The sequence below is a fragment of the Xyrauchen texanus genome, chromosome 5, assembly GCF_025860055.1.
Source record: "Xyrauchen texanus isolate HMW12.3.18 chromosome 5, RBS_HiC_50CHRs, whole genome shotgun sequence".
In the NCBI taxonomy this organism is placed as follows: Eukaryota; Metazoa; Chordata; class Actinopteri; order Cypriniformes; family Catostomidae; genus Xyrauchen; species Xyrauchen texanus.
Genome location: NC_068280.1, coordinates 33,223,633 through 33,237,711, shown reverse-complemented (window position 1 = coordinate 33,237,711; position 14,079 = coordinate 33,223,633). Strand labels below are relative to the sequence as shown.

General features: G+C 37.2%; 1 protein-coding gene across 3 annotated transcripts in view; it reads left to right on the top strand.

Annotated features, from left to right (window-relative positions):
• LOC127644177 (paired box protein Pax-5-like) overlaps positions 1–13,777 on the top strand; it is an 80,279-nt gene extending 66,502 nt beyond the window's left edge. For all 3 annotated transcript variants that reach the window (XM_052127236.1, XM_052127233.1, XM_052127235.1), the window contains exons 9-11: positions 4,136–4,222; positions 6,793–6,879; positions 11,738–13,777. In XM_052127236.1, the coding sequence (XP_051983196.1) occupies positions 4,136–4,222; positions 6,793–6,879; positions 11,738–11,814 (251 nt within the window). In that variant the 3' untranslated portion in view covers positions 11,815–13,777. The remainder of the gene's footprint in view (positions 1–4,135; positions 4,223–6,792; positions 6,880–11,737) is intronic.
• Positions 13,778–14,079: the final 302 nt, after the last annotated feature.

Here is a 14,079-nt window from a genome sequence, read left to right as displayed (position 1 = left end):
CTTCAGATGATGCGCAGTTGTGCTCAAAGACTGCTGGGCAAAGCAAAACAGAATGAAGGGATTTTGAAGTTTGACACTGCATTCTAAAAACACAGTGCTTATGACTAGAACAAATGAGAGAGATGTTCCAAAAGTGTCTGTCTAATGCATGAGTACATAGACCAATAATTTAAAAAACAAACCCAGACAGAAGTAGGCCAATAATTGTGTTTTGAATAAATAAAACAAACAATATTTAGATTTTTAAATCCACTTTAAATTCTGTATTGTCTGAAAGCTTTTTTTGTCTGCTGCCACAGAATATGATGTAATGTATTTGATTGATCTGAATTACACTATTTTTTATAAATAATATTATAGGATATTTATAATTATTTTAATTATTATATACTAAATTATCTTCATTTTAGGGCCTTTTTCAGTAAATATTGATTAATGCAATTAATTGAGATTAATTCTATTTATTAATCAGCGCATCAAATAATCAATTTGATTCAAGATTTTAATCTTTTGACAGCCCAAATGTAAATTCGTGTGAGAATAAATAAGAACTCCCTCAAAATTTAATATGAGCAAATAAAACATCTATTTGTCTGTAAAAATTACAAAACTAATACATTTTAATCACAATACACCAAAGATAATGAACAAAGAACACTTACTCGAACTGTACATCCAAGAAATCTCCGGCTGCACAAAAAATATAAGTAAACTCCAGCCACTTGCCAAAACAAATGTCAAATCTCCGATATTCCTCCTTCGAATTGTAAACATTCAAGCCAGTGGGCACTCAACCAGGGTAGTTTGGGGATAGGGAAGAGGATTTGGTTAGAGAAGGACCATAAAATATACTTTATCATCATGTTGTTTGCTAATTGCTGCGATCGTTTCATGTGAATGATGGGGGACCGGATGGGAGGGAATGAAACTCGTCAAGCTTATAGCCCAGCTCTCGACCAGTACATAAGTCAGCAGAGAAGAGAATTAGTTGTGAGTGGAAAAAACTACAACTCTGGGATGAAAAAATGTCCACCAACCCTTGTATCAACTCCCTAAACACAGCAAAACAATCTCAAGCTAAAACAACAACAACATGTCTCCTGTCATGTCCTCAGTCTGTCAGACTGGTGTCTCCATCAACGCACTCCCTGGTTGCCACAGTGACTCAGAGGGTCTTGTTGGGTCCCATCTCTTCAGAGCAAGATCCGTAACCTTGTCTCGTATTTCCCTCCAACTGAATCCCCCATGTTTGCCCTATTTCTGACAAGCCGTTATGACCTTGCAACCCATCTCTCTCACTGGGGACACCCCATCTCTTTTTTCTTCTCCATTTATAAGTCAACCCCCTCGCTTTCACAACCTGACACACGGTAGTCACCGTGGTGCAGGGTTGACGGAGGGGAGGTAACCATGCCAACGATCCCATCTAAGAGCATGCTGAAGGTGAAGGGTAGGAGCAAAGCTTCAGAAATACATTTTAGACCATCCCTCTTCATTTAACACCTACTGTTGCTCTTTATTCTATTCATGATATAACTTTTGAATTGATTAAAATCATTACAAAACATGCTGCATGGAAAACACTCGACAATACTTAAAGTATAAACATTTACCTTGACCGCAACATTGTCACAAACCATGAGGCATTTATGTACTCCTATTCTTTTAAAAATAAACAGATACTATCAGAATTATCTAGAACTATACTTCCAAGTTCTGAAGTCATAATTATGAGTATGTCTCATTAAAGTTCTTTGTAAATAGAAAGAACAGGAAACGTGGAGGACCCCAATTTCATTCTTGTATATTTCTTGGAGAACTCTTATTTTGAGACCCCCATAGGGGGCTTTCACACTAGCACTTTTGGTGCGCACCCCGGTTCGAATGACGTCAGAGTTCGGTTCGTTTGGATGATGTGAACGCTGTCTTCCGAACTCGGGTGCGCACCCGCAAACCGTACTCGGGTCCGCTTAAAAAGGTGGTCTGGGGTACGGTTCATTTGAACTCCAGTACGGTTCGCTGCTGATATGAACGCAATCGAACCAAACCGCGGAAGTGAACCGCTATTGATGACGTATAATGTGGTCGTCAGTCTCACACGCGTCACTTTCAAAACGAGCGGAAAGGGTTTACTTTCGTGCGTGCGTGCGTGTGTGTATACACTTACCTTGACGAAAAGCGGGATTGACGCACACGCACACGCACTGCAAGCAGAGAGATGATTTCTGCTTGCCTTCGCAAAAATTGTCTTCGGCGGATGTTGAAAACAAAACCAAAGGTTAAAAAAAAGAAGAACAAATGTGAACTGAGCAAGTCTATTCATTGAATTTTGACGCCTTTTCATTTCGCGGTTATCAAGCAACACGATTACGCACCAGCTGCAGCTTCATGACGCAAGCGTACCGCGGTTCGGATACAAATATATAATGTGAACACAGTCCATCGGGGGCAGGGGGGAGGGGGGAGCAATCGAACTCGGGTTCGGAACAGGCAATCGAACCAAGTGTGAAAGCCCCCATAATACATGCTAGTCTGTCAGCTTGCTAATGATAATGACATTTTGGTCAAATATATGCAATTCTTTTCTTGACTCTCCTCAGCCATGTTGAATGTTTTTGTCACTTCCCAAAACGGATACTCAGGTATCAAAATTAGCTCAGAGTTTCACAGTTGTAATTATGACTTTAAGAGTCGTTCACATGCGAGTTCCGAGTTGGAAACTCGTATGTAAAATTAGTCTGATAGCATGTGAATGTAGCATTACACAATGATTCATGTTCTTCCATTTGGTTAGCATCACTTTACTGATATTTTTGTTAAATGTGTCTATGATTCTGTAAATTCTTTGTGATGAAATTTGTTTCTGAATGAGAATCTTCAGCTTTTCAGTTTCTCTTTTGTTTTCCTTTATTCTCTGTCTAAACAATTTTACAATCTCTTAACAAAGAGTCACAAATATGGATCAGTATGTCTAACATTTGCCAGCTAACTAGTTATTTACTGAACCCTATAACAGCAGTACATGTTTTGCTGTTGTTTTAAAAGCTGACTTTATACTAAGAGTTGTGGTTAGGTGTAATTAAAATATGCATTCCTGTATTCCTGATATGCTCTTGTTAGTTTGCACAGGCCCTCCACCAACAACCAATTTTGTATGTATCTTTATGAATTATTATTAAGTAGCCATTTAGCATATGCTATATAGAGGTGAATATATGTTGATATAATTTCACACAGCTCCCAAAAGAAAAGTACCGGTTAACTATAGTTTAAAATCTAGTTTCTAGCATTTTTTATCGAAAAAGGTTAAGTTGTTAGTTCAACTGCCTATCCAAGTAGTCATCATAAAAAAAGCTGATCTTGAATGCCTGCAATTCTCCTTATTTACAAATCTTAGTTGCTATATTTGTGAAAATATTTATTAGTAGTGCTTTTCCTCCTTTTCTTATATCTCCTGGATCCTCTTATTCCACCTTATCCCTAAGCGGATCGCTCATTTCTCCTCTTCTTCTCTTTGGTTCTGTTGCTTTCTCTCTTTCAGCAGGGGGGCTGACACACGGGGGGCACAAAACCAGCCAGCCAGAACCGACAGAGCGAGAGATGGACGAAGAGAGAGAGAATAAGACAGTTTGGGCCTCTGAATTTGTGACAGCCAGCAAAGGGAAAGAGTTCCCTTGGGAAAGGGAGAACTAGGGAGATGGGAAAAGAGGGAGGAAAAGAGAGAGGGAGATAAGGGAAAACTACACTGAAGCAATGAAGGAGAAAAACTGTCACAAATCGACACTTCCACCTAGCCAACTGAACCTTTTAAACTCCTACACACTTCACGCAGTACAGGACGTTAAAACCACTCATAGGCTCATTCTGGCTGGGTCATTATCAAAATTTGTTGACAAACATGTACCTTGACTTTTCAGTCATGAAAAATATTTCAAATAGACAAGAAACCCAATTGTACAAAATTAAATAATAAAAAAGAATAACAGTCAAGTTGTTCTTTACCCTTCAGCTTTTTAAAACCGAACTGAACTGAATTTAAAATCTCAATATATTGCAAGTTTAAATTTAAAGGAATTTTTTTGAGAATGAGCCAATGCAAATCTAAAAAATGTTATGTCTTTTTTTTTAATTTCAGGAGGAGATTTCTCTGGAAGTCCTTATTCCCACCCACAGTATTCTACATACAATGAGTCTTGGAGATTTGCTAATCCCAGTCTACTAGGTAATACCTTGAGCTAAAAGCACAAATATCCATTATGCTTCTGTTTTTAGAAGGATGTACTTTAAAGGTGCACTCTGTAATCTTTTCCTTATCAACTGTTTTATACATAAAGAAATAAATAGTACTTTTGAGAAATGTCTTTAAAATCCCATGAGATAAAGACTCAAATCACAGTACAAATCAGTAGCCAAGAAAAAGCTTTTTATTTTTCATGGAGTCTGTTGCCTCAGGATGTTGAGATCATATGATCATTAGAATACTACTAATTTTACTTGTTGTAGTACAACATAAACAAAAACGTACTGAGTGCACCTTTAAGTCATTCATTAGTGACTAATAGTGAACAAATGCATTATAAATCATTTATATGCATTTAAAACAACATGTATTAAAAGGACAACTTTCATGTAATACCTGCCAAATAAGGAGCCATGTTACCTCACATGTTATAAATGCTTATTAACACACTCAAAATGACTCAAAAAAATATATAGCATGTATTAAGGAATTGCCACCATTAGAAAACTGTACATAAAGTTCTGTATGTTTTAATGGTCGTTTCTATATATGATGTGGATGAGCATGAAGACCTGAAATTATTAGGACTACGGTATGCAACTTGGTACACTAGAGTAGCACCATTCTTTTTACATCAGTGTAAAAAGGGAAGTGAGTCAAGCCATTACAGTAATTAATATACACTGATGAGCAAAATCAGCGTGAAAAATCAACAAAAATCCTCAGCGTGCCGCCATAACAGCTCTTTCCATCAAGGCATGGATTCTACAAGACTCCTGAAAGTGTCCTGTGGTGTCTGGCACCAAGACCTTTGCAGCTGATCCTTAAAGTCCTGTAAGTTGAGAGGTGGAGCAGCTGTGGATCGGACTTGTTGGTCCAGCACATCCCACAGTTGCTCAATTGGATTGAGATCTGGGGAATATGGAGGCCAGGGCATCACCTTGAACTCTTCATTATGTTTTTCAAACCATTCCCAAACAATGTATGCAGTGTGGCAGGGCGCATTATCCTGCTGAATGAGGCCACTGCTATCAGGGAATACCATTGCCATGAAGGAGTGTACCTGGTCTGCAATGATGTTTAGGTAGGTGGCACATGTCAAATTGATGTCCACATGAATGGCCGGACCCATGGTTTCTCAGCAGAACATTGCCCAGTCCATCACACTCTTTCCACCGCCTTATCATCTTTCCACAGTGCATCCTGGTGCATCACTTCCCTAGGTAAACTCTGCACATATACATGGCCATCCACGTGATGTAAAAAGAAAACAGAACTCATCGGACCAGGCGACCTTCTTCCACTGCTCCAAGGTCCAGTTCCGATGTTTGCATGCCCATTGTAGGCACTTTCGTGGGTGGACATGGGTCATGTCTACATAGGCCCATACGCAGCAGGGTGCAATGCACTGCGTGTTGGGACACATTCCTCCCAAAAATATCATAAAAATTGTGACTTGTGCCACAGTAAACCTTCTGTCAGTTCAGACCAGATGGGATAGCCTTTGTTGCTCTCGCACATCGATGAGCCTTTGGCGCCCAACACCTTATTGTGGCTTGTCCCATTTCAGACCATTGTCGGTAGGTACTCACAACTGCTGACCATGAGCACTCCACAAGCCTTGCCGTTTCAGAAATGTTTTCACCCAGTCGTCAAGCCATAACAATTTGGCCCTTGTCAAAGTCACTCAGTTCTTTACTCCTGCCCCTTTCTCCTGCATTCAACACATTGACTACAAGAACTGATTGTTCGTTTACCATATAATCTACCCAGACCTTCACATTTGGCCTTGTTAGGAGATGATCAACGTTGTTTGCTTCACTTGTGAGTGTTCATAATGTTTTGGCTCATCGGTGTAAACACAAATGACTGTAGCAAAATTACATAATCCCTCCTTTTATTCTCTAGAATAGATGTTATTATTATTAATTATTATTATTAATAGTCTTTTTTTGCAGCATTGTGACATAAATCATGAATTAGGTTTTTTTTTTTGTAAGTATGAATAGCTTTTATAACATGTAAGTTAAAATGCTCACTATTTGGAGAGTGTTGCATGAAAGGTGGCATTTTTATTTTTGTTGTAATAACTGCCTATCAATGATTTATAATGCATTTGTAATTTACTTATTTGTCATTAATTAACCCCTTTACAAACTCTTTAAGAAAGGGACAATTAATGTAAAGTGCTACTGAATATTCACTGGGGAGCAACGCTTCTAATATAACCCTCAGTTGCTGTCATCACAGCTGTGAACTTACTGATGTATATTGTTGTGTGTGTGTTTACGAGGAATTTTTTTTAGGTTACAAACTGGTAATTACAAGGGTATTATACTATAAATGTGGTTTATGAGGACATTTCTAGTGTGCCCCATAATTAAAATCTTTTTTTTTTTTTTTTTAATAACCCTATTTATGAGGGTTAGGTTTAGGGTTAGTGGATAGAATCTATAGTTCATACAGTAAAAAAAGCATTATGTCTATGGAGAGTCCTCATAAGGAAAGCCGCACCAACATGTGTGTGTGTGTGTGTGTTTGCATTTTCTCAGTGTTCCAGCAGGAGTATGGTTCTTTACTGGGCTCAGAAAGAGCAGCGTCATCGGGCCTATTCCCTGGTCAAACCCCACAACCGACAGGTACCAAAACTCTAACACCCACACAACACCATTTGATGGTTCCTCAATACAGGGGCAGGTTGTTGGTGTGCATGGTTCGATATCTGATATGTTGTCTAGTTATCCTGCCATTTGTTTTTATATGTATGGTGTACTGAATCCAATGATTTAGAAGAACCTGCCTTGATCAGATAAACTTCAGACTGACACATCAATCAAGAGCAAGTTGAAGGGGTATTGGCTTAAAAGTGGTTATGTGTGTGTCAGAGAGAGCCACAGAGCTAACCTTTACCTCACCCAATGGAAAATTCCTTAGAGGTTTCATGATGTTTTGCTTTGTATGTCAAAAAAGAGACCCCGATTTGACAGATTTGTGATAGTGGAGGCATTCGCAAAGCACTCCAAGGCAAAGTATAGTGTCTACTACATTTTGATATAACTCACGCTCTCAAAGCCTGTGACATGAAAGCTACTTAATCCCACTCACATAATGTTCTTTCACAGTGATGACAAACACACATCCACCACATTTTTCACAATTTCTTACTCTTTACCTTCGACAACAAAGACTAAGTAGCACGACTGCTCCTTTATTCTTTATTTCTCAACACTTCTATACCTGAAAATTTGAAGAAAAGAACATTGAAGAAAAATTATTCCTGCTAAAACTAACTGATACTAAAGACCTGTCATCTTTGAGGGGTCCATCAGCACTTAATGCCAGCACATAATGATCAAGATGGGTCTGTGTCCTATAGACCAGAAATTGTCTTTTCCCACTAGAAATCAAGCTGATGATGGTGTCATTTCAAATATGAGGAAGGGTAACTTGATTGTAGGGGACTGATAAATCAAAAATAAATTGGTCTATACATCCATCATCCTCTACTAATGTTTTTATTTTTAAATACATTGCTTAATTTTTACTTCATGGCGTAGATTTGGTTTGAACATTGAGGGGGGACCAAATGTTGGCCGGCAGGGTTGTAATGTTTCATTACAACACATTACACAATGCATAATAAGTTCAAAGTTCAAATTAATGCACAGTTAAAAACAAAAGTATCCACTGTATGGATGCTGCAGTGTGAGTTTTTGATGGTTAGATTACCATCTGAGAAAAAATGACAGTTAAACGGTTTTAAGATTATTTGCACATTTTCTTGTTATGAAACAGCACTGATGCAAAAAATGCATATCATATAACAACTGAACATCTAAGTGGACGTATTTCTGGGGGATATGTGGATGCTAAGGGAAGCCCTATAATAAGAACACAAACACAAAACATAGGAGGTAATAATAGATGCTCCAATTCAGGGCACATCACCGCTTATGCGCATCCCAAACTCAGTGATGTGCTTATGTAACCAGAGTGCTTCAAAAGTGCGTAAATGTCAGATTATTGTGGGTGCAACATGTAGTTCACAGCATTCAAGAGTTTTTTCTTCTGCATCAGTTTATAAAAGCAATCTGTTGTCTGCCATACACCCCAACATAAAGAATCGGCAACAGACTCTAATACTGTTCACAACATCTCACAAATAAACCTTTGGACTATGGATAATAATGAGAACATTGCTTACAGCAGGCAATTTAATGTCCGATCATAACTAAAATTGACATTTATTGTTGAATGCAGTGAATTTGTACAGAAGCTATGCTGTAAATAATGAGGAAGATTTAGGCTGCAACTTTTCAAGTTCACTTGCTGATAGTAACTACATGCAGGGCATGAGTTAAGGGGGGATGCGAGGGGATGACATCCCACTTGTTGCAAGAAATACCAAATGTGCTGTGTGACTCCAGTCAGGCTTCCTAAGCAATCAATTGGACCAGTTGCTAGGGTGGGTAGAGTCACATTGGGTTAACCTCCTGACTCCCACCCCTGCAGTCGTGAATTCGAATCCAGGGCGTGCTGAGTGACTCCAGCCAGGTCTCCTAAGCAACGAAATTGGCCCAGTTACTAAGGAGGGTAGAGTCACATGGGGTTACCTCCTCTAGGTCGCTATAATGTGTAGTTCTCGCTCTTGGTGGGGCACGTGGTGAGTTGTGTGTTGATGCCGCAGAGAATAGCGTGGGCCTCCACACGTGCTGCATCTACTCGGTAACACGTTCAACAAGCCATGTGATAAGATGCGCTGATTGACTTCTCAGATTCGGAGGCAACTGAGATTCGTCCTCCGCCTCCCGGATGGAGACGAGTCACTATGCTACCATAAGGACTTAGAGTGCATTGGGAATTGGGCATTCAAAATTGGGGAGAAAAGGGGGAAAAAATGGATTACCAAAAAGCATCCCCCATAACTTTTAGATCAATTGTTTCATGTATTACTTGGAACTAATCATGCAAGTAAAATATTTAATATTTAATTTTAATACGTTTGATAAATAACAGACTTTAAATAAGGGCAATTAGTCGGTCAGAATTAGATTTTGACATGTGTGAGGTTGCCAGACTTCTATAGGTGAAATCCCCCAATCATATCTTGACACTTTTTCAGTTTGGATATATTCTGCCAGGGTGACGTTTTAGTCCAAAATAAACCTTGAGCAAATGAGTTCTCTCTTTTGCCGGTTTTCTGAAAACACTTTAAAACAGGTATGACAGGAGTGTGCAATGTGTTGACTTGTCCTTCCTAGTGTTCACATGAAACTGACGCCACAATTTTTCAAATGTTTCACGCACTTTTAAATATGGTCAAATAGTAGATTGGAGTAGAACAAATTGTTTCGGCAGTGGGCTAGCGATCTAGAAAAAAAACATTTTCACGATCGTAACGTGGATTCTTTTCACAACATTAATCATAAAATACAATTACAGAGGTGCATATTATGGCCATGTGTTAAGAGTCAATGATGTGACGCTCATTTTTGTCAAGATCTATTAAAATAAAAAAACATAAAAAATGCAATTCACACAAACCATTTACTTAAATACACCTATTCTATTATGAATATTTTTCAATTGCAGATTTTAATCATATTGATATTTTTTTCTGGATACTTTTTTCTTAAAGTAAAAAATGTGATGTGGTGTCCTGAGACAGTTATAAAGAAAAGAAACAAAAAATTCACAATGAAATCTGAAATTCTTGGAAAAAATTTATGTTGGCATGACTATTGCAGAATAATATTTTATTGTTATTTTGTAAAAAAAACAAAAACAAAAAAAAAAAAAACTGTGAAACAAACGTTTTTAAATATTATATATATTTTAAAATGCTTTTGTCCACCAAATCAAAATCTTTGGATGTAACCAACATGTAGGTAGCCATTTTGTTGTTTATATTGAACATAAAAACTATAAAACACAGTAAAATAGTGTTTTGTCAGTATTTAGTTTGCTGATATAAACATTGGTACTGAGACTATTTAGTATAGACGAGCCACTTCTATATAAACGAATGGGAAAAACTGGAACGCCCAGCTGTCAACAGATGTAGAAAGGAAGATGCTTAAAAAAACATCTGATATTTATTTTGACATGCTTATGAAAAGGCTCATTATATTTTGACTAATTTTTTTTTTTCTAAATATTTTTTTTCTAAATAATATATATATATATATATATCAGAATACTTTCCACCTTGAATACATGAGAGGATAAACAACTTATTCATGAATTATTAAAAAAAAAAAAAATAAATAAATAAATAAATATATATATATATTGTATTCGGCAGGTCATGTGATTCTAACATGGCACCCCCCTCAACATGTAGAATAAAACTGCTTTTATAAGGTTACTGTTATGACTGGAGTCTTCATTTTAATATGAGTGGTCATGATTTCCTATATATATTGCAAAATTACAATTTATGTCTTTAGGAGTTCAACTTTTTAATGAGGAAAAAATTACTGAGTGCACCTTTAAGTCTTCTGAAGAAATATGGTATGTTTTAATGGGAAACAACCTGAAATATAAGTAATTTTTCTGCAAAATTGTTACACCTGTTGCGCATTCATGAGCGACACGAGAGAAGCTTGTTTGCAGTGGTTTGCATGTTGAGCTTTAAGCATTCAACCTTTATTAAACAACAGATGTCAAGATTTTCACTCTAAAATGAAAATTCTCACATCATTTACTCACCCTTATACATCCCAGATGTGTATTACTTTCTTCTGTTGAACAAAAGCCAAAACAATATTTAAGAATAGATAGTCATCATAAAAGTAATCCATACGACAAAGTGGTTTAAACACTGTCTTCAATTGGTTTTGGGTGAGAACAGATCAAAATATAGCTCCTTTTTTACTTTAAACCTTAACATTGCAGTCTCTAGGCATGATCATGATTTCAAGCTTGATTACACTTCCTAGTGCTTGACGCATGTGCAGAGCACTAGATGGTGCTATAGTAAGTGTAATTGAGCTTGAAATCTTGATCATTAAGGAGACTGCTGTCAAGATGTACAGTGATAAAGGAGGTAGATTTTGTTCTGTTCTCACCCAAAACCAACTGTATTGCTTGAGAAGACATTGATTAAACCACAGAGTCTGATATATTATGTTTATGCTGACTTTATCTCCTGTTTGGAGCTTTTGGAGTTCTGGTCATCATTCACATGCATTGTATGGACCTACAGGCTTCTATTTCTTCTAAAAATATTCATTTATGATCAGCAGAAGAAAAAAAATTCATACACATCTGGGATGGCAAGAGGGTAAGTAAATGATGAGAGAATTTTCATTTTTGGGCGAAATAACCCTTCAAATTTTGGGCCAACAAATTAAAAATGATGGGAGTATTCAAGAAACCTGATGTTATTTTTCTAATTGTTTGGTGCCACTAGTGCCACAGAAATTACACACTTCTCCTTCAAGTGTTACTATGAATCTTTTAACTGACCCTTTTGTTTACTCATTTCACGTTTAGGATCTCCATACTACTATAGTGCAGCCACACGGGGAGCAGGAACAGCTGCAACTGCCACTCCCTATGACCGCCACTGACCAGCCAGACAGAGGAGATGAGAAAAGAATGAAAGAGTGGGAGAAATGAAAAAATAAAGTATTGATTAATAGCACCCAGACAAGACTGCCTACACTTGGAAGAGAAGTAAAGGAGGTGCAGTGAGGAGAAAGGAGAAAGAAAGAAGAGGTGACAATGTTTTCCTGCCAATTACAATCAATGGTCAAATCAGTATCATCAGCTTAAATGTGTCTAATTTTCTGTGCATTAGTGGAACGTTACAACTATACACCCATACACCTTCAATTCACCTGTATTTTCTTCTATTGGTTTGCTTCATCTTCTGTCATTAAAGCTTTGCATGTCCTATCGTCTTTGCATCTCTATGCATTCTGTTCTTATAGAGATGATCAGGTGTTGGGAGTTGGTACCAGACAATCTACTAGTGGCAGCTTGAGGTGACCTATGTGATTTGTGTTGAACAAGTTCTTATTGTAATTTCATCAGCATGTTACTCGAAACTTTGTTACTGAGGCATCATAATCTGTGACCTTTTCTGTTTTACTGGTAAAAGTCCACTAGAGAAGTGAATTGTTTTCTGGAGATAATCTTTTATCCCTACAAAGAATGTCAACTGAGATTCGAAAGAGTTGGACAGATAACTCAGGTCAGAATTTTGACATTATATACAGTACATTAAAAGTAGCCAGTGAGAAGAACAGAGCCAATTGTGTTTACTGTTCAGTCATGGGATTTTTCCATTTGTAATTCTAGTATAAGTATGGTAGTGTTAGGAGACATATTACTGAAAGACACTGAAATGCATAACAGTGCCCTGATGAGTAAGCACAAGAGATTTTTTTCCCCTCAATTCAATCTATGAATCATTTAAGCATAATGGACAGTTTCTATAAACTGATTAAGGTGGAATTTTAGCATTAGCTGCAATGTTATTTTTATTACTCATTAAGCTAGGCTAAAAAAAAATGGGAGATTGAAATATACTGTTTTGTGATTCAGTCATTATGTGAAATATGATGGAAAATAGCAGCATGATTTAAATGTTGAAGCACTGTCATCATGAATGAGAGCATCAATGTTTTAAAAGAATAGTTCTCCCAAAAATGAAATTCAGTCATCATTTACTCACCCTCATGACGTTCCAAACCCATATGACTTTCTTTTTTCAGTAGAAAACAAAAGGAGGAATTTTAAATAAACTTGTTCACTGATTTCAATACAATGGCAGTTTATAGTGACTCAATTTAAAGCGTAATAAAGGACTTAAGATTATATAAAAATTGTCCCTGTGACTCATGCGTCATATTCCATGTCTTCTGAAGGTATACTGTTGGTGAAATATGGTGAGATGAGATGGTTTTGGTTAGAAATTAGCTGAAATTTAAGTTATTTACAGTGAAAATGCTGACTAGATCTATGACTCTCTTTTGAGTGGAGGACATGCAGCCTGATATCACAGTAAATTCTGAACAACAATAGGTTGACTTTTCTTGAGCTAAAGTCAGTCTGTGCTTACTGAGCTTCGAAGCACTTCCCCCAGTAGCTGAAGCAAGAAGTTTTTTTGAACTTATGGGCACGTGTGAGCTGCAGTATCCAGGTGAAATGCCCACAGAGGGCTGTCAAAAGCGAATAGTTTTTTGTTAAAAAATGGAATGCATTTTTTTTTTTAACCCCCAAACCCCAACCCTAAACTTAACTAAATTAAAAATATAATTTTTGAGGGAAAATGGAACATATGAATCACGTTCATCACTGATTATACAAAAACTATTACCTCCTGTTTTCAACACAGGACGACATACAGAGAAATTGCATAATAAATATTGCCATTTAGAATCGTTCAGTTTCATACACAAACCTGCAAACTTATCAACGTCACTTTGTTCATTCCTGAAGAAGTACAAAAGCCTTCATAACTTTGGACTGCCATCCGCTGTGCCGCATCAGCTTGTCCTGTGTGTGTGTGTGTGTGTGTGCGTGTGTGTGTGCTGTGCGTGTGTGTGTGTGTGTGTGTGTGTGTGTGTGTGTGTGTGTGTGTGTGTGTGTGAATGATACCTCTGCCTCTCCTGACCATGACCGGCTTCAGTAAATGTTAAAACACCCACTTGCGGTCTCCCAGTGCTATTACGCAGGCTGTTAAACCGAAGCCAACTGAGTGAATTGGAAAGCATGCATATTAGACTTCTAATTTAAATGTCACCTAAGTTTAATATATCGATTCCTCACAAATACATTAATAAAATGATGTATATGAATAATCAATATATAAATATTTTATGACATCC